This window comes from Heloderma suspectum, chromosome 6, assembly GCF_057233095.1.
Source record: "Heloderma suspectum isolate Gila_16-S chromosome 6, 16-S_ref, whole genome shotgun sequence".
Classification (NCBI taxonomy): domain Eukaryota; kingdom Metazoa; phylum Chordata; class Lepidosauria; order Squamata; family Helodermatidae; genus Heloderma; species Heloderma suspectum.
The window spans coordinates 126994143-127017259 of NC_139463.1; the positions used below are offsets into that span (position 1 = coordinate 126994143).

Consider the following 23117-nt stretch of genomic DNA (forward strand, 5'->3'; position numbering starts at 1 on the left):
GATTCTAGTCCCCGCTCAGCCTCGAAGGCCACCGGGTGACTTTGGGCCAGTCTCTGCTGCTCAGCCCAACCTACCTCACAGGGTTGTTGTGAGGATAAAATGGAGAGGAGGGGGACCATGTAAGATGCCTTGAGTTCCTTGCAAGAGGAAAAAAGGTGGGATAGAAATGTAATAATAAATAGTAAATTAAATAAATTGAGCAGTGGCTCTTACTTCTGAATAAATATGCATAGGATCTTTGGGATCTACTAAAACTCAACATTAAAAAAACTACGATAAAAAAACTGGCATCTGACCCCATCATTTCCTGGCATATGGAAGGGGAAGAAATGGAAGCAGGGACAGATTTTATTTTCTTGGGCTCCAAGATCACCGCAGACGGTGATTGTAGCCATGACATTCAAAGACGCTTGCTCCTTGGGAGGAAAGCTATGGCAAACCGAGACAGCACAGTAAGAAGCAGAGACATCACCTTGCCGACAAAGGTCCGTCTAATCAAAGCTATGGTTTTCCCAGTAGTAATGTATGGCTGTGAGAGCTGGACTATAAGGAAGGCTGAGCGCTGAAGAGTTGATGCTTTCGAACTGTGGTGCTGGAGGAGACTCTGACGAGTCCCCTGGACTGCAAGGAGGTCCAATCAGTCCATCCTACAGGAAATCAACCCTGAGTGCTCATTGTAAGGACAGATACTGAAGTGGACGCTCAAATATTTTGGCCACCTAATGCGAAGAGAAAACTCTCTGGAAAAGCCCCTGATGCTGGGAAAGACTGAAGGCCAAAGGAGAAGGGGACGGCAGAGGATGAGATGGCTGGATAGCATCACCGATGCAATGAACATGAACTTGCGCACGCTCCGGGGGAGAGCGCAGGACGGGGAGGCCTGGCGTGCTCTGGTCCATGGGGTCACGAAGAGTCGGACAGACTGAACGACTGAACGACAACAACAAATTCAGTGAAGGCGTGCGGTTGGTGGTTAGAGTGCTGGACCGGGACGCAGGAGATCTGGGTTTGAGTCTCCACTCAGCTGGGAAGCTCCCTGGGTGACTTTGCCTCTCAGCCTAACCTACCTCACAGGGTTGTTGTGAGGATAAAATGTGGCGGAGGAGGACCATGCACGGCGCCTTGGGATCCTTGCAGGAGAAAAAGGCAAGGTATCGATGTCATGACCAGTCGATCAAGCCCCCAGTCGTCCAACCCAGCCAGAGAGTGCCAGGTTGCGGGAGGCTGGTGGGCGACGCCCCCTGCGTCTCTTTTCCTGCGCGGGCGCGGTGTGTGCCGCTCCTGGGAAAGCCCGGCCCGTCGGGGAAACCCTCCACGGGAAGCGGGACGGGGGAGAAGCCCCGGGGCGGGCAGGCGGGGGGAGGCGGCGTTTTAGTCACGGCAGGGGCGGAGCCCAGTGGGGAGGAGGCGGGGCGAGGGCGGGGCGAGGGGGATAAGTAGGAGCCCGCGTGCCCGCCGCTCTCCTTCCCCTCGCGCCGGAGAAGCCGCCCGGGCATCCTCGCAGCCGCTCCCTGGCCCGCCGCCGCCGCCTCTCTCGCGCGCCTCTTCCCTGCTGCTGCTGCTGCGCCCGCCCGGCCGCCCCTCTGACTCGCCCTTCCCGGGGGCGCCGAAGACCAGCCCCCCCGCCTCGCGGCAGCGCCCCAGCCAGGATCTGCCCCCCGCCTCTCGGCCCCCTCCCCATTTTCGCACCATGGCCATCGAGAAGGAAAAGAAGAGCTGCGGCCAGGTCATGACGGAGTGGAAGGAGTTCATCTGGAACCCCCGGACGCACCAGTTTATGGGGCGCACCGGCAGCAGTTGGGGTGAGTCTCCCCCCTTCTCCCCGGCCCCCGGGGGGCCCAGCAGAGCGGCGGCGGCGGCGGGCCGGCGCATCTTTAGGCTGCGAGGATCTAATGACAAGATAGCTCAAGGGCTTCTCTAGCCGAGGGGGATTATTATTTAAAGGGGGGATTAGTGGAGGCGGGGGGCAGTGCCATGGAAGAGGGATTATTTTGGGGAGATCGGGGGAGGGACGTGAACTCGGAGTCCAAGTCAGCCGCCTTGAAAAGGGGACCCTGTTCGGAAAGAGAAAGAGATTAATATTGCTTTCCCCAGATATTATGGGGGGTGGGGGGCTCTTTGGAGCATTATGTAAGGGAGATTCTTCTATTGGATAAATAGGAGATTGTTTGGAGGGGGTGGAATAGGAACGAGTTTTCTCCTGGAAGATGCAAAGAGGCTTGGGGGGGGGGTGCATTATAAAGGAGGGGATACCTACGGAGCCATGATGACAGATGTTGTTCTAGAAGGGGGGCACCTATTCATGGGGGGGCTGTTAGGAACACCCCTGAAAATGGAATCTATGCGGACCTTAAGTAATATAGAATTGAAGAGATGGAGATGGTGTGTTTTGTGCATTGTGCGTGTACGTGTGAATGTTAGATTATAGCTGGGTATTTAAGGTGGAGAAATAAAGGAACACTGAAATCCTAATAATGTCCCCCCTTCTAGAATAATTATCATTTTGAACAGGAGGGGGGATGATCCAAGCCTTCTTTAAAAGGGAATTTTGTGGGTCCTTAGATTGCAGCCCCCGAATAAGCAAAAAGGGGGGGGGGAGGCAGAGAGGGCTGTTTGCACCATGGGCAAAAACAAAAATAAAAAAGCCTACTCCTACCCACCCAGCCCAGAAAGCAAAATATGGTGGCTGTCCTTCTCTGAGTTTACCAGGGACTCCAGACTGCATTGTGGGGTGTATCTATAGGGTGTTTGGTATAAAGGGGGAGATGCGGGGGATCTGACTTTTGCAATGTTCTAGAACATTGGAGAGGTGGCTGAGACTTTTGCCAAAGAAGGGTCCCCCCGCCTTGAAAAATCGACAGAGAGATGGTCGTTGCTCTTAAAAATTGCTGAATGGAGGAGGGGGGTTGGATGTAACCCTGGTGATACCACTCCCTTCTTTAAGAAAATGGGGGGGGGTGCCACAACACCTTTGTAGGGAGTTGAGAAGGGCAGATTTGAGAAAAATGGGAGTGGGGTTACCATTTAAAGAGCTACAGAATACTAGTTTGAAAGGAGAGAGGTAGCAGCTGAGGAAATATGGGGGCTATAATAATGTGTGTTAAAGAGAAAATAAAATCCTGGAAGTGCTGAATTTGGGATGCGACAAGAAATGGGGGGGTACAGGAGGGCTGATTTATCAGGGCTACTACATCGCTACAGATGGAGGGGGGATTATTTGCCCAGAATGAGAGGTAATTTGAATATTAAGGGAGTAGAAAATGGTGGGGGAAGAAAGATCTGAATAAATAGAGAGGACTGGTAGGTTAACATGGGTGAGGGGTTTCCACATAGTTTATGGGTGTCTATATGAACTAAATATAGGCCTGAATTGGCTTGGGGGAGGGGGTTGCGGTCCGCAGTAATCATATTCTGTATAGGGATGGTTAGGGTTTGGGGGTACAAACATTGTATGAGGGTATGTGCTTCCTGGTGCTAATGTTTTTGGAGAGGGTGGGCTCTCCTTCTCCCCCTTTTAATATTAATGCAGTGAAAGGTTCTGCTGCTGCCACCACCAAGCAGAATGAAAAGTAGGTCATTATTTTCCTTTTGCTGAGTTGGCCTGAAAGCCCCCTTCCCCCACTGCCTGCCCAGTCTGTCAACAAGGCCCCCTCCTGGCACCCGCGGGGAGGGGGCTTCGCTGGTTGCAGTTTCTGTTGTGCCTCCTGTTTTGTCCTGTGTTTCAAGTGGCTATCTTTCAATACACCATTTCTTTGCAAACCTTCAATCCCCACTCAGATATACACATTTTGAAGTCTCTGCACCCCCCCCCAAAGAAACTCCCCTTCTTATTATATGGTGCCAGTCTGTGCATGCACCAAATTCACTTTGATCAATGCACCCTCCAACTGTTAGACCCTCTTAATCTGCGAACTGTTAACTTACAGATCCCCACCCCACCTTTCCTCATCCAGTCATCACCCCATAAATGGGGCCTTGTCGTCTTAGACCTGCCATTGCAAATCCTTGAGCCCTGCATAGTTCTACCTCTACCCTCCCAAGTATTTGTGCCCCTTGATTCCCCCTGCCTGTAATATTACCTACCATGTCACCCCAAATTGCCTGCTGTGGGTTGCAAAGGAGTATGATTTGGGGTGGGGGGAGGAGAGGGGCTGGTTGGTTGGCATGCTGGTGCTTCACACTGATAACGGAAAGGAGGAGGACCTGCAGGAGTGTAAGACTGAAGGAAATGTGAGGATGGGGGAGGCAGGAATTCTAGTAGGAGAGAAATCCAACCTTTGGATATGCCGCATTGTCAGCCTACAGGTCTGCAGAATTTGGCATGTAGGTGGCCTTGCTCTAAATTTACCTGTTGGTAAAATTATTTTGCAAAGCTTGTAACTTCTCCATCAGATTCTCCCCCCCCCCCGTCATTTTCCCCCAGGCCCTGTCTGCAAATCTGGTCTCCTCTTCCCTCTTTTTTTTTACCCACCCCCCTCCAGTGGTCTTCTACTCTCCCAATTCCTTACAACCATCTCTTCTCCCTCTCCACCGTTCCGCATCTCTTGTCATCTTCCTTGCCAATATATTTCGGTGCTGGAAAGAAAATGCTGCATCTGTCTGTCACCATCAGGCCTTTTGCCCCTTAGCTTTGTGTGTGTGTGTGTGGGGGGGGGGGGCTTTGATCCTGAAATAGTGGTGCCTCGATAGAACGAAGCCTCAGTGTTTTATCACAGTTTATTACCCCCTTTGCTTTGTGGGCTCCTTGACTGTGTGTGTGTGTGTGTGTGTGTGTGTGTGTGTATGTGTATGTGTGCACACTGATGATTTTGTGGTTATGCGGGGTGGGGGGAGGGTTGCCAGAGGAGCTCTTTTGAGCCTGGGTTGTCACTCGCTGCAGAAGCATGTTGCCCCCCCCCCACATCTCACTGCAGTAGCTGATACTGATTTGGGGAGGGGAGAGAGGAAGAGAGGCCAAAAATTGACTGTACTTTGTAGGCTTCCTTCTCCGTTTGGCTGGGGGTTCAGTTCTCTTTGGCACTGCAGAGAGAGAAAGTGCATGGGGGGGTGGAGTTGGCACAGGCTTGGCCTAGTCTTATGCAGCTGGCAGGGGAGATGGCGCTGGCGAGCAGAAGGGGGAGGACATGGACACTTAATGGAGCAAAAAAAGGCACAAGGAACAGGGGAGAGGCGTGGGGTACCCCATTTTCTATTTGCATCTAAAGGTCCTTTATTGACCAGAGAAGAGAGTCAAGTGTTCTTCGGAGAGGCAAAACAGATCTCCCCCTAAGGCTGGGGCAAGCGACCTGGCACTTTCCAGATGTTTTGCACTACACATCCCACCAACCCCAGCCAGCATGGCCAATGGTTGGGAATGGTGGGGGTTGCCATTCAGGGCAGCTGGATGCCTTCCCGTGCATGAATGGATCTTCTAAGGTGCAGGGGGCCAGATCCCCACGCCCAGCTGTTGGCCCAAGTAAGGAGAGGAAGAGCCTTTGGGAGGGATGGCCCTTTTGTCAAGATTTTGGCGCAGAATGAGATCTTGAGGAAGTTTTCAATATTGGACCCTCCTCGTATCTGGTTATTGGAGAGGTCTGGAAAGTTTCAAGGGCGGGGGGAGGCCTTTCTGGTGTGGCAAAACAGGGGTGGACCTCTTGCTGATGATTAAACTGAGTGAAGATGGAGATTTCAGGAAGGCCATAAAAGCTACAGTTTAAGGCTTTGTAGTGGGCACGGGAGGCCTAAAGGTGTGGATAAAAAAGGGGTGATGGGGAGACCCCCATCATCTCTGTCTGATTTCTGCTGCCTTTTATGTGATCCTGATGAGTGCACGGTTGCCTGGCCCGGCTCTGCATGTGTGAGGGAGGACACAGGCGGGATTAACGTAGCCCTCCTCGCATGTCAGCTCAGCCTCTGCTGTCCAAGGCCCAAGGTTTCTGGGGTTAATGTGTTATGAGTTGCAGCTTCCCAGCTTGGGCCTGCAAGGTGCGTGTGTCCCATGGGGGCGGGGTGATGCAGGAAGGAAAGATTTGGGCCAAATGTACTTGGAAGGGGGGGATGTGTGTTCAGATTTGCCCACTGTAGCTTTAAGCATTTAAAGCAGCCATCCCTAACCTGTGCCCCCTAGATGTGTTGGACTGCACCTCCCATCATCCCCAGCCAGCATGGCCAATGGCAGGGAATGAAGGGGGTTGCTCTCTAACACATCTGGAAGGTACCAGATGGGGGAAGGCTGGCTTTAAAGAGTAGCTGGCTGGATCTGAGCTTTGCTCTCCTTTGAAAAACAACACAGAATTTACTCAGGGTTACACCAAGCCCCGAGGGACGTGCAAGCTGCCACCATTTGCTAGGAATTGCTGATGTTAACACCTGAAGCTTGTTAAGGTCTTTTAAAACTTACACTGAGGTTACCACAGGTTTACTATTGGCTCTGAATTGCCTGACACGCTATTATTATTTTTTACAACAACACATTGGACGATTCAGTGACATTATCAATACAGGAACACAGGAAGCTGCCTTATACTGAGTCAGACGTGCCTTAGTCCATCTAGCCCGAAATTGCTGACACTGACTGGCAGCAATGGCTCTTGGGGTTTCAGGTAGGGGTTTTTCCAGCCCCACCTGGAGATGTGGGGATTGAACCTGGGACCTTCTACATGCAAAGCAGGGGCTCTGCCACTGAGCCACGGCCCCTCCCTTCCATAAATTGGTTTTGCATACGAGTTTGTTCCCTGCCTGGGGCTGCCCCGCCCGTCTTTCATCATCTTGATTCTTGATTCTTCCTGCTACTCGCTCTGACTCTTGTCTGCAGTGGTGGTGGTTTGTACTGCATTGCAAGAGAGGAGTGAGTGGTGCAGGGCTCATTTTAATAGACTATGGGCCCAGTCACACAAAGCGGCAGAAATTGTACATTGATTTAAACCACGATTTGCCAGGCATGTTCCGCAGCGATTTTGCATGTTCAACCTCTGATCGGGCTAACTGGAGGTTGCTATGTGACATCCGAACCCGGGGTCAGGGGTTAACCTAATTATAGGTTAACTATGAGTGGCTTAACCTATGATTAATCTATAGTGTCTGGGTTTGGGTCTGTTTCTCAGTTGCATGGCCTATATCGAATATCGAGTGTTGCAACTTGGGTCAGGAAGGCCTGGGTCAAATATCTCTGTGCCCACAGATTCTTACTGGGTGGGGTTTGGGACTAGTCACTTCCTGTTAGCCTCAGTTCTCCAATCTGCAAAATTGCAATAATGACGTCATTCAGTAATTGCAGCGTAATGGAGAGGTCTGCTGATGTGAACTCAAGAGTCACCTTGGTGTTAACATAACCTGTTATTTTCGCAAAGGGCCTGTGTGTGGGGAGGGCTTGCATGTCCTACAAGACCCAGGTGTAAACCTTGAATAAACCCTGTGTAATTCTAGAGAGCAGCTCTGATACAGCCAAGCTCAGGTCCCAAACCTGAACACAGGTTTCAGGCAGATGAAAGGGGCAGATTTCAAAAAATCTTGTAAAACAGCCTGTTAAATGCATTACTGGAGATTACTGTACTCAGTCTTAACACCATGTTGTCCCCAGTATTTGTTTGTGTCTTTACCATGAAGATTTATACTACAGATTAGCTGAGTGGCTAAAAAGTTGCAGTCTCAGTCACCTCCACATTTTACAGGGACTTTCAACTAATTAAAAACTTTTTTTTATGTTTAACACTCTGTAAGTGATTGAGCACTTAAATAAATGTACATATTGCACAACCTCACCTATGCTGCTGTTATTCTGGAATTGCTTCTCCCTTCTCTTTGCATTCTTTCCACACTGTCAGAGTTTAGAGCACCCTTCTGCAACCTGATACTGTCTAGATGTACTGGAATACAACTCCCATTATCCCCAGCCAGCATAGGGTTGATGGGAGTTGGGGAAGGCTCATTTAGGTTCTAAGCTCATTGAAACCGTCTCTTTACTTTCCGTTCCTCTGTAAAGAGTCATTTATGCTGTGAATAATATTCCCAGCTCTCTCTGTTGGAGATGGGGAAGAAGGTTTTTTCCCCCATAAAAAATGGTCACCTGAAGAATGGAGCTGGAGCTGTTGTCTCACCTTAGAAAACAACAGGATAATGCTAGTGAAAAGACCATTCAGAATTCTGATATCCTAGCTTTTTTTCAATATTCCTTTGGGAAACTTTTTTTCTTTAAAAATCATTACAAATCCAAAAACGCTAGTAATCCTACTATTGTATCTGCATTGAGGGTTTTGTAGGTGGCCTTTGTCCTCTCTAGAAGTAAGTTTTCTGTTTTATACAAATTAGCGAAGATAAAAACACCTTTAGGGTTATGGTAGGCAGAGTACAATTTCCCCTTTTAATTTGTTGGTTTATCAGAATTAAAATGCAGGTGCCTTTACAACAGGTACCGCATGCTTGTAGTATGTTTCTAGCGGGATACACTGGAAGCTGATAACCTTTGCTCTCCCCAATAGGCAAGAATGCCTAAGGAAGTTTATAACTGAGTACACATCCTGGCATTCTTAGGCTCTTGGCTGCCAAAAATAAAATGTACCCTGGCTAACTATTATCAGACAGAGAGCAGGACAACAAGGTTATGCTGCATTTAAATTAGGTGGGAGGAAGCCAAAGTTGCTTAGGTATAGAAAGTACTACTGAGAGGGAGTAGTTGGACAACTATGTACTATATGTATTCACCTAGTAGTAGATAAAAAACCATTTGTAGTACATACGGATACAAGCAGCAAATATTAGGGATAAGTTTTTGTTGGCTGCTGGCAAGACCTGAGATAAGGACTTACTCTGCCTCTTCACCTAGGAGAACATGATATTAGAGGGGGGAGGCTAGATTCGTATTTATTATGTAGATTCTTCATTTATTAAAAAGGTATGTATTGTGGGAGAAAAGGGGGATGCCATCTGGAGCAGCGATGCTGTTCACTGATAGGTGAGAGTTGCATCACAGCTCAGTAGAAGAGGGAAGTAGTCCCTTACTTACTCCTTGGAACAACTTTCCACTTGGGACAGCAAAATGGGTACTCCTAGCATTGGCCCATATCTGTGTTAAGAGAGGAAGCCATGTTGAAGAAAACCGTGTTTAGAAATTGAGGCAGGCAGATGTGTCTGGGGCGCTGATGGGAGTTCAACCTTCACTAAAGAAGCCAGCAGTGAGATCTTCCAAGAATGTATTCCAGCGCGGCTTGACATGCGACATTTCTATTCCTCTGAGCTAGTATGACAGATTGTGCCAGTCTTTCTTTATGCAAGTTATAGTAACAACGCTGGAACACAACACAAAGACTCTCTCTCCAAAACTGATTTCTTCTTGGTGTAAAGGTAAACGCCAGCTCTTGACAGATGGTAGTGCTTCCTGTTTGACCCAGAAAGATAGACAAAAAGGATTTATTTAATGTATAAGCCGACCTTTCCATCAAGAACAAGGTGCTTGAGGTGGCTTAACAATCATACAAACATTAAGGCAACAACATAGTGCAAAACAATAATAAAGCAAATACATCACAAAGACCCATAAAAACACACCAAAACTTACAGAATAAAAACAGAACCCAGCCCAGCAGAGCATTTTCCAAGCCAAAGGCCTGCTTGAACAGAAGCGTCTTTGCATGCCAACAGAAAAACAGAGAGGGAGCCACCCTCAGATGTACCACAGCCTGGAAGCAACCACCAAGAAAGCCCTGTCTTGTGGCACTACCAAGCATGCCTCTAATGGTGGCAGTACTGAGAGAAGGGCCTCCCCCAAAGATCTTAAAACCCCCAGCAGGCTGGTATGGGAAAAGGTGGTCTTTCTGGTAGCCCGGTCCCAAACCGTACGAAGTAGGGGAAAACCTTTTCATTGGAGCTTTCTCTAGATTTGGTCCCTTGCTCTTGCATGCCCCCCTGACACCATTCTCCAAACTTTGAAACAAGAAGTGCCCCCAGCCCTAGAAACCAGACTTCCTGCTCCCTTAGACCTTGGCATATTCTGCCATGCTTGCCTGGGTGGTGCATAAGGGAAGGCACGCTCGTACAGGTTGCTTCGTGGTTCCTCTGCGTGTTTTGTGTCTGAGCCCTGCCACAGAAAGGGTTGAACTGAAGCACCGCTCTAACCACTGGACCCGAACCCTCTGGCCCAGGGCTCGAGATGCCGCTCTGGTCCTGCTTTGCAGCCTTATCCACTTCCAGCTTCTGGCAAACATGCCTAGGTGGTGGTGAAGGTGTCCCCTCTCCCAGAGAACTCAGGCATGCTGGTCCCCCTTCATCCATGCATGACATCCCCAGCATATTTCCTAGGTGCAGACGTAATGGCGTATCAAAGAAGAGGGGTGGGTGGGAGTTAGGGGCTTGGTACGGCTGTCCCCTTTTAATTTCTTATCCCTGAAGTGTTGCTGCCATGCATGGCGCAGCTGCCCTCCTGATGAACTACCTGGGATATCTAGAGGGGGGGTGTGGGGTGGGTATCTCAGGTTTCCTTTTCTTCAATCATCTAATTAAATTGGCACAGAGCCCTTGTATCTAGCAAGACTGGTGTCAAGGAGCAAAATGGGGGCGGGGGGGGTGAAGAAAAGTTGTGTATGATTTGGTGGGGGTGGTACTTAGAATATAGCAGGATTAAGCAACCTGGTGCCCTCCGGATGTTTTAGACTACAAATTCCATCATCCTTGTCCACTGGCCATGCTGGATGTGGCTTCTGAGAATTGTACTCCAAAACGTTTGGAGGGCGCCCGATTGCCACCTACTCTAATATAGGATTGTGGTGTAGTCTTACGTTCTGAAGTGCAGGCACTCGCTAGTCCCCATAGCCGCGTCCTCAAGGAGCGTCCAAATATTCAGGCAGATGTCTGGATCCATATCAACAAACCAGTTCTAGTACTTTGATCACCACCAGGAGCAGGTCTTCTGGAAAGCGGATGGGTCTTGATGGCCCCTTCAAGACCAAGCCACCACAAAATGCTTTGCGTTACAACAGGGAGCAATATATCCTTGCTGGGAAAATACATTCTCCCCCCCCCCCGCCCCCATGAGGATTGCAGCTCAGGGAACAGGGAATTCTGAGCCCGCCAGCTAATCCCTGCTAATCAAAAAAGTGCAGGTGTTGCACCCCTGCGAGCCCTGGCTGCACTACACCTCTGTATAGGATGGACTTTATGGGGAGGCGCAAGAGACGGATTACTGTGTTTTCTTGGCAGCAATTAATAGGGGCTCTTTCTCAATGTCGTGTGGTTGGCGTGCATCTGGGGATGTTATCCTGCTAAAGGTTTACTGAAGGGTGGCTGATAAAGAGGGAGGAGACAGAGCAGAGCAAATCTGAGTAAGGAAGAGATTGTGGGATTGTGTAGGGCCCTACCAGCTGGTTCTCTCCCTCAGTTTGGTCTCTTCCATCCCTCCTCCCGCAGCACTGATCCTGCTCTTCTACCTGGTGTTCTATGGCTTCCTCACTGCCCTCTTCACACTGACGATGTGGGTAATGCTGCAAACAGTGGATCCATTCATCCCCAAATACCAGGACCGCCTCTCTGTCCCAGGTAAGGCTTTGCGGCATGCTCCCTTCCTCCCCATCAGTCCTTACTCCATGTGCAGGACAAAGGTTCTGGTCCACATTTTCCATAAACTCCCTTCTAGACTGCTGTGTCTTGTGCGGACTTGTGTGATGTGCACCCTCTGGTGATGCACTTGGCCTGGCGTTGCACGGCTGCAGTGGTGTCCTCCACAGGCCCCTTAGCGCTGGCCATGTGTTAGGCCCTGTACATTGATGTGGCTGGGACTTGCAGGCTCAGTCTGAGGAATGTGCTCTGGTCTGTGCGTGCAGAGCAGCAAGGTGGTAAAATGAGCTGCACCCCTTCAGACGGCAGGAGGGGTTTTCCCCCATTTTTGGGTGTTCCTCCCCCACCCCATAAAATGTTTGTGCAGAGAGAAAACAAATACAATTCCCACCTGCAATCAGGAGTGGTTAATTTTACCACCTCCTTTTGCTGGGTGCCTAGACTCCAATCTCTGAGAAGAGTTGTTGGGCAAAGCTCAGGAGCTGACATATAAGTGTTGGGTTCTAAAGAGAGGTGCTGGGGCTTAAGCCTAGAAACCTGCATAGATCTGGAGAGCACCAGGTTGGAGGAGGCTGTTATAGATGCACAGAAGCTGACTAGGGCTACTCAGTTGGCTTGGTCATGTTTAGAATACCCTCTTGCCTTCATGCCTTCTGAGCATTTATGGTGAAAGCAGACGTCTCGATTCAGATAAGTCCCATTGGGGTTGGGAAGAACCAGGCATTGGCAAAGATTCAGAAATGGCAAGATGGGGCTGGTTTGTTGGGTTTGGGGGAGGAATCTCCAACCCGAGAGGAAGCTTGGTAAATTGTCGTGTTTTTGCGTCATCAGAGCAGTGTTTGGGCTTCAACAACCCTGTGAGGCGGGTTAGGGTGGGAGAGGCTTAAAGCTGATGTAGTGGTCACTTGCTCTTTCCAGAGGCTGTTGTGCTAGGGTCCTCTGGCAGACCATTCTCAGCATCCTCACCGAGCTGTGATTCCTGAGGTTCTTTGGGGGGGTCACCCATGGCGTTTAAAAAGTGGCATATAAAGCCAGTGGACGTTTGTAATGTAGATATGCCCTTTAGCCTTATGTGCCTTTCAAGCCAAACTGGTTTTAAGGTGGCTTGTCTTCTTTGTGGTGCCCCCAAGGAGGCTATAGCTGGTTTTAGCTTGTCATGAGGCGGTATTTGTTGAGGTCATCTAGTCTGACCTTGTGGCTTTGCAGTGAGATGTTATGTGCCTTATGGCACTTCCATTGCCTCGCTGTACATCTTGTACTAGAGGATTAGTAAATGTCTCCCTGTTGTGCTAAAATCACTGCACTTCCCCTGACTTATACCCAGGGCCACAAAGTGTGTAACAGCCTGGATAGCTTGGCCTCATTGTCCTATAGTTAGTGGGAGTCTAGCACCAGGGTTACCCTCAACCTTCCACCTTTATAAGGTGTTGGCAATGTCTTCTCCCACCTCCCCAAAGTCACTTTAATCCTCAGCCATTAAGGGTGCATCTACACATCGCATGTACATTGATCGTTGACTGAAACGTACATGTGTGAAACGGCTATCACAGGTTGAATGGTGCAAATGGGTATCTCTTTGTTATCCTCTGGAGGCTGTTCATGCATTCAGCAGTTGAGAGTTCAAGTGGTACATGTGCATCTCTGAATCAGCTGCGCCATGGGGACAATTGCTGTTATTTTTGTCCAAAGCGGATTTGCAGAGAGATGCCTGGGAAAGAGAAACAGACAAGCTTTTAGTCCACATGGGGAGGGGATTGGAGCAGATAGATGGGACTCCTTAATTAATTGGTTTGTTTTCTGTTCTCTCTTTCCTCTCCCTGCCACCCTGGCGCAGGGATGATGATTCGCCCCAAGACGGAAGCTCTGGATATCACCTACAATGTTACCAACACTGAGTCTTGGGAGAATTATGTGAGGATGCTAAATAACTTTTTGGATGGTAAGTGATGGCTAGGGGGGCAACTCCTCCCCCAGTCCTTTCCGCCAAGTGATACTGTGAGGAGATGTCATTCTCTGCCTCTGCAACACCCTTATTCCATCCTCCCCCAACCTGGAGCCTTCCAGATGTTGAACTGCAACTGCCATTGGCCATGCTGGCTGGGAATGATGGGAGTTGCAGTCAAACATATCTGGAGGGCACCAGGTTGGGGAAGGCTGCTTTTGTTGCAGCCTCACTATGTACAGCTGAGGTCCCCAGGTAGTGGTGAGTGTGAAAACAAGCTTGGTGCATTAACCAGCGGAACTCTCTCCTGTATGAAACCTAACGGTGCCTTTTCAACTACATGTGTATCTCTTCCCCCTTTGACTTTTGCTGAGAGTTCTCCATGCCTTTCATAAAATCTGATGTCATTAAAATAATCATTCTTCATGTATTGTTCACTGGAGGTGAGGCTCACATAATGCTGCTAGGTCAGGAAGAAGTGATAGACTGAGCTATGAATTAGTGAGACCTCAGTTGCCCCCTTGCCAAATCTGTAATATGGGGCTGATTATTGATTGCATTTATATCCTACCTTTTTTCCCTCCAAGGAACGCAAGGCAGCATACATAATCCTCCTCCTCTCCATTTCATTGACATCCCTTACAGGGTTGTTGTAAGGATTACAACAGCATAATATATTTGGGCTGCTTTTAAAAAAACAAAACAAAGCCCAAATTATGGCTACTAAAATGGAAAGCATTACTCTTGGTGTGTTCATTGCTTGCATACACATTGGGCTGTATGGTATTTTAGCCTCTTTTGATTTGTGCTTAATGTACACCTGGACTATTAATTCATGGTTCTCAACTGTTAGAAAAAGGCACAAGACTTTTCAGAAGCGGCTCATCTGGATAGAGTGTCCATAGCAGCTTCAAAGATAGGATTCTGAACACATACATCAACCCCCCCCGCCCCCGACTCATTAAGATAAACTAACCTGTTTGATCTCCAGCAGCAGAACAATTGTTTATTCTATTTTTGTTGTAGGCACCCTAGAGAAGCTGCAGTCCTTTAAAATTATTTCTTCCAGTCCTTATTATCCCTTCATCATTGAATGCATAATTAACTTAGGGAGCAGGTTGCCATAAGACATGGTGAAGTCCCTGGCATAGATATCTTTAAAAGGGGATCAGCCAAATGAATGGAGGATAAATTTACTAATCATAGCTCAGTGGAACATCTCGATTCAGAAGCAATATCTTTTTGAAAATCAAGTGCTGAAAGACAAACAGAGGAGGCTTTTCTTATGTTCTTATTTGTACCTGCCATTTGAAGCTCTCCTGGGATAAACGTTTCTTTACGGAAAATTAAAGGTCATGTTCACTTTCATCAGAGATTAAAGATAATGAATGTTTGAAGGAGAGTATCTGATATTAGGCATAATACTTTTTCTGACTGTCTTGACCCAACAGTGGGGGGCGGGATTTAACCTTTGAAATAAATAAAATTGTTTTCCACATGTGTAAAGGCTTTGGTGGGGTGAAAAACTTCACGTCCCCCCCCTTCCAAAAGGTCGACATGCCTCTCCTGAGGCTGACTTGCTGGCAGGAAGCGCTTTCAGTTAATATACACAGGTGTTTTTGCCCCACTGCTTTTGCCTTTGCCCAGCCCCCTTTTACCTGTGGCCCTGCCTGCCTCTGGAATGCAGCCTCTTTGAGCTTCTCCGAAATGGGATTCAGCCCTTTGGCTGAAAGAGGCTCAACCCCCCTGTTCTAAAAGATACATTTTACAGATGGGGGAGGGAGATTTAGTGACTTGGAGAAGAGTACACAACCCATTGGTGGCAGGATGGGGCACGGCCTGCAGGCTCATGTCAAAACTCTCCATTGGGAGTACAGCGACTCTTGGATGTGCCTTCGCGCCCTCTTTCGGAATACAGGCATAATGAATATGCCAAGGTATCTGAGACCAAGTCGGACTATTTTCAGTACTGTCTTACCTGGCAGATTATGTCTCACCAGGGTCTTGGGCTGAAAGAGGTCTTTTCCATCCTGTTAATATTTTGGCACCAGATTAAGACCTATCTCTTTTCCCAGGCATTTGGCAGCACATGATCGATTTTAATCGGTCCTGGATGTGTCTTTAGTTATGACTGATGTTGTTTGTGTATACTGTCTGTGTGCTTTTATGTAAATGACTTTTAAACTTTTTATACTGTTATTTAATGTTCTAACTTCTGTAAACTGCCCAGACAGCTTTGGCTGTGGGGTGGTAGAGAAATGGAATTGATGTTGATAATGATAACAACAACAGCAAATGGAGATGCCAGGAACTGAGCCCCTGAGACCTTCCACATGCAAAGCAGGTGCTCCATCACTGACCTATGATCGTTTCTTTTGCCTCCTCTTGCAGCTTACAATAATTCCAGGCAAGCGGCCACCAATGAGGTCTGCACCTCAGGGCGCTACAACGAGCAGCGAGACAACGGGGTGCCGAACTACCCCAAGAGGGCCTGCCAGTTCAACCGCACTGTGTTGAAGGACTGCTCGGGCCTCAATGACACCACCTATGGCTACCGGGACGGGCGCCCATGCATCCTCGTCAAACTGAACCGGGTAGGTTAGCAGGATGTGGGACGGGAGCAGGGAATTGTGAGAACTCATAAAATGGATCCAGTCACTTGCCCAGAGGCTGCTCAGACTGCTTAGTCATATTAATGCTTATAGCACCTGACCAACAACTAATTCTCCTTAAAGGGCATTTTGAGGGATGAGTGGTGGGCCTGCATTTCAATGCCGGTTCTGATTTTATGGGTGCCACATCTTCCTTACCTTTTTTATCTCTAGCTTGGCAACTTGCAGGGACCAAGCAGCACTCCTCTGAGAAGGGGGCACATTTAGCATTAGGGGCTTCTAGCTGCTAGATAGAGGTGTCAGTCCTTCCGGTAGTGAGGCAAACAGCACTCTCTTCTTCTGCAGATGGTGTTGCCCTGCACAATGCTCAGCCATTTTATTTTATTTTTTGGACAGGGGAGGGTAAGAAGTGTGTGAAGGCCATTTTGCAGTCCTAATCCCTTTTCTTCCTTTGCAGGTCATCAACTTCTATGCTGGAGCCAACCAGGCTGTGAATATCACTTGCATGGCAAAGGTAAAGTCTTAGACACTCCACCATGTGGATTTTCCCTTCCCTCCCTCCCTCCCTCCCTTCCTCCCTCCCTCTCTCTCTCTCTTGCCATTCACCTACTTCATTCCATTAACACTCCACTCTTATCCCCTTTTCTCTTGAAATAAATATTCTGTGCATTCAGAGTCCCAGCTCCAGGCAGGAGGTAAGGGCTTCTCTCACCAAAACATTAGAGGATCAAACTACAATTGTTTGGAGAGATACAGCCTAGTGGATTGTAGAACCCAAGAAGTATTACTCTTGCTTTCCCTGCTTTCTTAGATTCTACTTTGCTCCAGGAGACAGTGATAGAGCGTGCATCTCTCAGCTACCAATTACCAATAAGCTGCTCAATTCATCTTGCTTTTGGGAGAACTAGCAGTCCTGATTCTCTAGCAGACCCCTATTATTTTCATCTACCATATGCCTCCTGTACTCCAGACAAGTCACCCCACTTCCCTCTCCGGCAATACTTTGTCCACCCACTTCTGACTTCTCCCTTTCAATATGTATAGCCAGTAGAAATAGCTGTAACTAATTCCTTTGACTCCATTCTCCTCCATACTCCCAACTACAAAGAGTTCAGGAACTTGGTTCCTTGACATTGTTGGGGAACACCCACCTAGTAAACTGTAACTGGGTATGTTTTGTGTGTCGAGGACAGGAATTTTTAAATTTAAAAGAGTACTTTGTAACCTCTTATGGAAATGTGGGCTGCTCCTGACTTAGTTTTTTTTTTTAGGACTGGAGAAAACTCATTCAGGGCCAAAATGGACATTACTTTAAAAACATAGCTAGCACCTATGTCTGTCTTTCATCCTTACTTTAGAGTAGACACTGGACCCCTGATTTGTGTGGGGGAAGGAGGCTTTAACCACACCCCTTGCTATGGGCCCAATCAGTTTTTTCCCCTTTTTTGCAAAGTAGTGATCCTTTAGCTATTTTGCAACAGAAATTGCAGGCATGGGGAGTCCAATTCAGTTGGGCCCATAGTGGGGGAGATCTAAAGTAATGCCTGTTTTGGCCATCAATATCTCTTAATGGGGGTCATGCTGTCAAGAATATCTGTTTCCCTAAGGGAGCTGCATTAGTTCTATCACTTGGTGTTCTAAAAGGCATCTCAATAAACAGACTTCCTGCGCAAGGTTAGTTGCTGCTGCCTTTTATCTGCTGAGAATGTGAATACTAGAAAACCTCTTTTCTTCTTTTTTTTTTTTTTAAGAACTTTCAATCTTGTGGTTCCAGAGTTAATGATATGTGTCCAGTAGACATAAATACCACTGGACTCACCCAAACGTTGGCTCCTCCCTTTTCCATGGTCCCCCCCACCCCAATAGCAGCCCTTCATTGGTCATCGAGGGGTGTGTTTAATCTGTGATGAAAAATAACAAAAACTGCTGCACCAAGGAAAGCTGGCGTAAATCAAGCAAATAGAACAAATGTCTTTTTCTTTTGTCTAGTTCTCCTAGTGAATGCTTGGCACTCTGCTCTCTTCCTTATCAAAATACCAGGAATTCTGCTCCCCCACCCCTCTGTACCAACCTTCTGGGATTGTTACCTGGCTTGAGCGCATCCGTGCATTGCCTAACTTCATAGCCTTGAAGGACTAGAATCTTGATTTTTGCTTAATTTATGGCAGCGGGGGTTCCCATAAATTGTGGGCTTGAGTATAAAATTCTGATTTGGATAGTGCAGTTGCAGAAAACACACAGCCCTCTTATTCATTACTTCTATTCAGTCCTCTTATCTTTTTTTTTCATTGCTGTTGCCTTTCCCCACCCCACCTATTCATTTACTCATTCATTCAATCTCTTGTTCTTCTACATTTCCATCATCAGAAAAAAGACCCTCAGGAAGAAATTCTAGTAAGAACAATATTGGATGGGATTTGGGATTGGCCTGGGGTGGGGGGGACTCACCTTGGGCACTGAGTGAATATACATGGATAATGGCAGAATGGGGTTGCAGGGAGGATGAGTAGCCAGCCCATGGGAATGAAGGCGTTCATAGTCATTAATCGTGAGTGTGGTATGGATTAGGTAGAAGCAAGTGAAGGCTGCATGATAGTATGTGTATGTCAGGGAGGGGGAAACATTAAATTTATAATGTGACACTCCTCTCTCCTTCCCACAGAAAGAGGAGGATGCACAGAAACTCGGAGAGATGGAAATGTTCCCACCCAATGGCAACATTGACCTAATGTACTTCCCTTACTATGGCAAAAAAGTTCATGTAAGTATTACCTGTTGCAGGAGTCTCTCATCCCCCTGCAGGTGCATGCTGGGAAATTCTGTTTCCCTTCTGTCCATTCCACCATCCACACCTGGGTTGCTGGGATTTCCTGAAGGATTTGATCAAATGTCCCCACTTCCCCTCCTCCTTTTCAACACAAACGTAGATTTCTTGATGTCTTTGATTAAAAGGCAGTTTGAAAAGATGGGGTGAGAGGACAAACATGTGCTGCAAACTTGGACTAAATGTTTTGGTTGGGCCGGGGTGGATGCGCATAGCGCTGTTGGTTTCAACTTCTGGTTTATAGGAATTCTGCTTTCCAAAATGGAAAACCATCTCCTCGAGCACTCATTGAGCGGTGGATCAATCTAGAAATATTCCAATCTAAATTAAAATAAATACCCCCCCAATACAAGGGGAGAAACTATGCAATGTTTAGAAAGAAACCTCACATAAGAGCCAGTGTGGTGTAGCGGTTAGGGTGCTGGACTCAGGGGATCCAGGTCCTGGTCCCCACTTGACCATGAAGCTCTCTGGGTGACTTTGAGCCAGTCACTAACTCTCAGCCTAATCTACTTCACAGGGTTGTTGTGAGAGGAGAGGAGATAATATGGAGAGGAGGAGGGCTATGTGAGCCGCCTTGGGTTCCTTGTGAGAGGAAAAAAGGCAGGATGTAAAAGTAATAATAAAAATGTAATATAAATATAATAAGACAAGTGTTAAGGCGTTTTTCCTCAACCTGGCATCCTCCATGTGTTTTGGACTGCAACTCCCATAATTCCCAGTCAGCCAAAGTCACTTGAACGAAGAATACCAACAACAACAACAACAAAATAGACATGCTTTGTGTTTTTAAATGAGTTTTAGTGGCCTAGATTCTTCGTACCAAGATTTTTGTTTGATTTTAGAGGCTCTCATGTGTTACTCTCTTTATGGGTTTAAAGGGGAGTGGGAGATGATAGTGGAGAGTTCCACCAGTCAGTTTATGACAACTATCTCTTAGCCCATCTGGTCCTCACTCTGACTTTTCCCCCTTTTTCAATCCACTTCAGTTAAACTACACACAGCCAGTTGTGGCCGTCAAGTTCCTTAACCTCACATTCAACTATGACCACCACGTGGAATGCAAGGCCAACGCTGCCAACATTGCCACGACCGATGAGCGGGACAAGTTTGCCGGCCGTGTGGCTTTCAAGATCCGGGTCAACAAAGACTAAGCTGCTCTCGGTCCTTCCTCCATCCCCTCACACCCTCAAAAGCTAGCCTTTCCTTCAGGCTTTGTCTGCTGTCTGGACAGAGCTTAGAACAGTTGGCACATAGATGTTGAAGGAAGGGGGGGATGATGGTGGGTGTGTGGGATTTGGGGGCTCTCTTGACCACTGCTGCTCATCCTAGGGTCACTAACCTTTGCTATTAGACAATCCCAGCTCCCTCAACCCTAAAACTGAAGGCTTTGCTTCCACCCACCCACTCATCCTTCTTTCCACTCCCAGTATCTGGAATGCTACTTTGGCTCGTTCTAACCTCATTACTTGCTTTATCCCTTCTCACCCCACATATGGTCTGTGGGGAGCTCAGAGGCTGTGACCCCCCCCCCTTGACCCCCGCCCCTGGAGATATTTCCTAATATAATAATAAATGTATATAGATATTTTTTATATATATTAAAAATTAAGGTACTGCTCTCTGTATTTTCCTGCTTTTACACGCCCCCTTTCCAGCACTGTTCCCCCCCCCTCAATATTTTCTACCAGTTTAGCTCCTGCCTGGAAACCTGTTAAATAGCTTCTGTAATGGCAATTTGGCATTCTCAACAAGCCAAGTTGCGGGCCTTCTTGTTTTCCTGGTCTCCACAAGGAATATTGTGGATTTGGCCTACTGAGCTTAATGATTAGCCTTGTTGACTGTTGGAAGCCATTCTGACTTTGTCACCCAAAATGCTTGTGGCTGCTATGATGTGCAAAAGATTCTGTTAATGGGAGGGAAAGGTGATTTTGGCTGCAATCCTAAGCACATGTAACTGGGACTATGCCCCATTGACCACAATGGGACTTCTGGGTAGATGTGCATAGCATTGTGCTGTGTATGTAGCAAGACGCTACCAGTTTGACTGGAGTGTTGGTCAAAAAGCAAAACAGCAGCACTCAGTCTACATTATAAAGAAGCAAAATGGCCACTATTATAAGCGTTGTTTTGTTTGCTGTGGAATAGCAGCCATTTTGTTACTGGCTAGTTCTGTCAGTAAGTAGTGTGGAATGCTGACCAAACAGGCTTGGCCATCCTGGCTACAGAACACAAAACTGAAACCACAACATTGTGCCATGGGTGCTGAGAGCCCAAAATGGCTGCCAGAATTGAAACATTTTTCCCCTTGACTTCTACATGGCAATAGCTTGTCATATTTCTTGATTGTAAGCAGCTTTTGAAAATGGTGGAAGTAAAGGGTTCTTTGTGAATGGTGGCCATTTTGATTTCCTAGCATGGCAGCTGTGAATGCAGTTTGTCTGTCTTAATTGTCTAATCTCACCGTTCCTTTCCCTTTCTTTCTAAATAGGATCTACTCTGACCCCGTTCATTCTTTAGTGTACAGTTGTTTTAATCTGTTATTATAGTGGCACATTGCACTAAGATAATATAACATTAATTAAACCACTGTTTCCACCATAGTTGAGGGGGGACATGTTGACTGAACCCAATAATGCCTCTTTAGCCAACCTTAATTAACTGATGGAGATTTTTGGTTCTCTAGATCCTTGCCTCCACCTGCCTGTTAATATTTGTTGAACAAAAGAAGTGTGTTTTAAAGAAAGAAACTTAATTTGGCAATGGAGGTTTTTTAACTTTCCTTGCGTTTTATTTTTTAATAATTATTAAATTTCATCCCTTTACCTTTAAGGCTGCATCGTTTGAGAAGTCGTTACATGTATGAATGGAAGACATAACTTAAATTCCTTGGCTTTTTAACTTTTTTGAATTTTTTTTGTTCTTGGTTTTTATTTGCAGAATTATTTAATTGCCTGTATCAGATTTACTGTAAAAGATGAGAAATAAAACTTTAAAAACCTGGTTTTGTGTTGAATTTTTATGAGTACACGTATGTGTTGAGAGAAACATTGGCTTTAATGATACCATGTGCAACTCCAGAAGGCATTCTGATGCAATGCAAAATGAAATGTTAAGACTGAGGGGAGATATGATAGAACTCTTCAAGTACTTGAAAGGCTGTCACAGAGAAGAAGGCCAGGATTTCTTCTGGATCATCCCAGAGTGCAGGACACAGAATCATGGGCTCAAGTGACAGGAAGCCAGATTCCGGCTGAACATCAGGAGAAACTTCCTGACTGTCAGAGCAATACGACAATGGAACCAATGACCTGGGGAGGCGGTGGGCTCTCCCACACTGGAGGCCTTCAAGACGAGGCTGGACAGCCATCTGCCAGGGATGCTCTGACTTGGATTCCTGCATTGAACAGGGGGTTGGACTCGATGGCCTTGTAGGCCCCTTCCAGCCCTACTTATTGTATGACTGTATGATTGTAAGCTATTTTTTTGTGGAATGGGGACACAGAGCTACTAGTCAGAAAGTATTTGTGACCTGGGCCTCTAATTGTGATTGCTAGGCTGCAGGTGTTCTTCAGTGATAGCTGCTAGGCCTTCTTAAAGTAGCCTTCCTTAGCTAGCTGGGGGATGCTGGGAGTTGTAGTCTAACACATCTGGGCCATACCAGGTTGGGTAAGGCTGCTCACCTGCTGTTCCTGTAGTTATGATACCCTTTAGTGGTGGCTTGTAAGCCCGCAGTTTATGGTGGGCTGTTCTTTTCCAGTGGTGGTTGTTACTAGGCCACAAAAACTGTGGCCTTTTGTCAATCCAGTTGAGCCTCTAGGGCCTAGGCCAGGGGTGGGAACCGCCGGGCCCACAGGCCATTGTGCTGTGGTGCCTTTTAATGGCGGTTACCATTCTTTAGTGTTTATGTAGCACAGGCAGCGCTCTCCTGTTTGCTTGAATTGCCAGTGAGGACAGGACAGAAAAGAAGTACTTGACTGCTAAAGCGATCACTGTGCTAAAGTCTTGCCTTTTGGGGGGAAATTGATGCGATGTCTCTCTTTGGCTAGGGCCACCAGATTAAAAGGGGAAAAAACCTGTCCCCAAATGGCAGGCTCTTTCAGAACAGAGAATGGAATGAGTGGCGTTCTGTGGGACAACCCTTTCAAAGAGGAGACATGTGATGGCTTTTGGGGGATACCCAGACATATGTGTGTGGGGGCATGATTTTTGAACA

At 47.3% G+C, this 23117-nt stretch overlaps 1 protein-coding gene across 2 annotated transcripts; it reads left to right on the forward strand.

The window, feature by feature from the left end:
* The first annotated feature begins 1639 nt into the window (after positions 1-1639).
* ATP1B2 (ATPase Na+/K+ transporting subunit beta 2) lies at positions 1640-20126 on the forward strand. 2 transcript variants are annotated; one of them, XM_084806817.1, is made up of 8 exons: positions 1640-1802; positions 11377-11505; positions 13358-13462; positions 15857-16059; positions 16535-16591; positions 18445-18471; positions 18740-18838; positions 19891-20126. In XM_084806817.1, exons 1-8 carry the CDS (start codon positions 1691-1693, stop codon positions 20053-20055), a joined length of 897 nt encoding a protein of 298 aa, XP_084662943.1. In that variant the 5' UTR covers positions 1640-1690; the 3' UTR covers positions 20056-20126. The 2 variants fall into 2 exon arrangements, with proteins under 2 accessions (XP_084662943.1, XP_084662944.1); XM_084806818.1 differs by lacking the exon at positions 18445-18471.
* The last annotated feature ends 2991 nt before the right edge of the window (positions 20127-23117 follow it).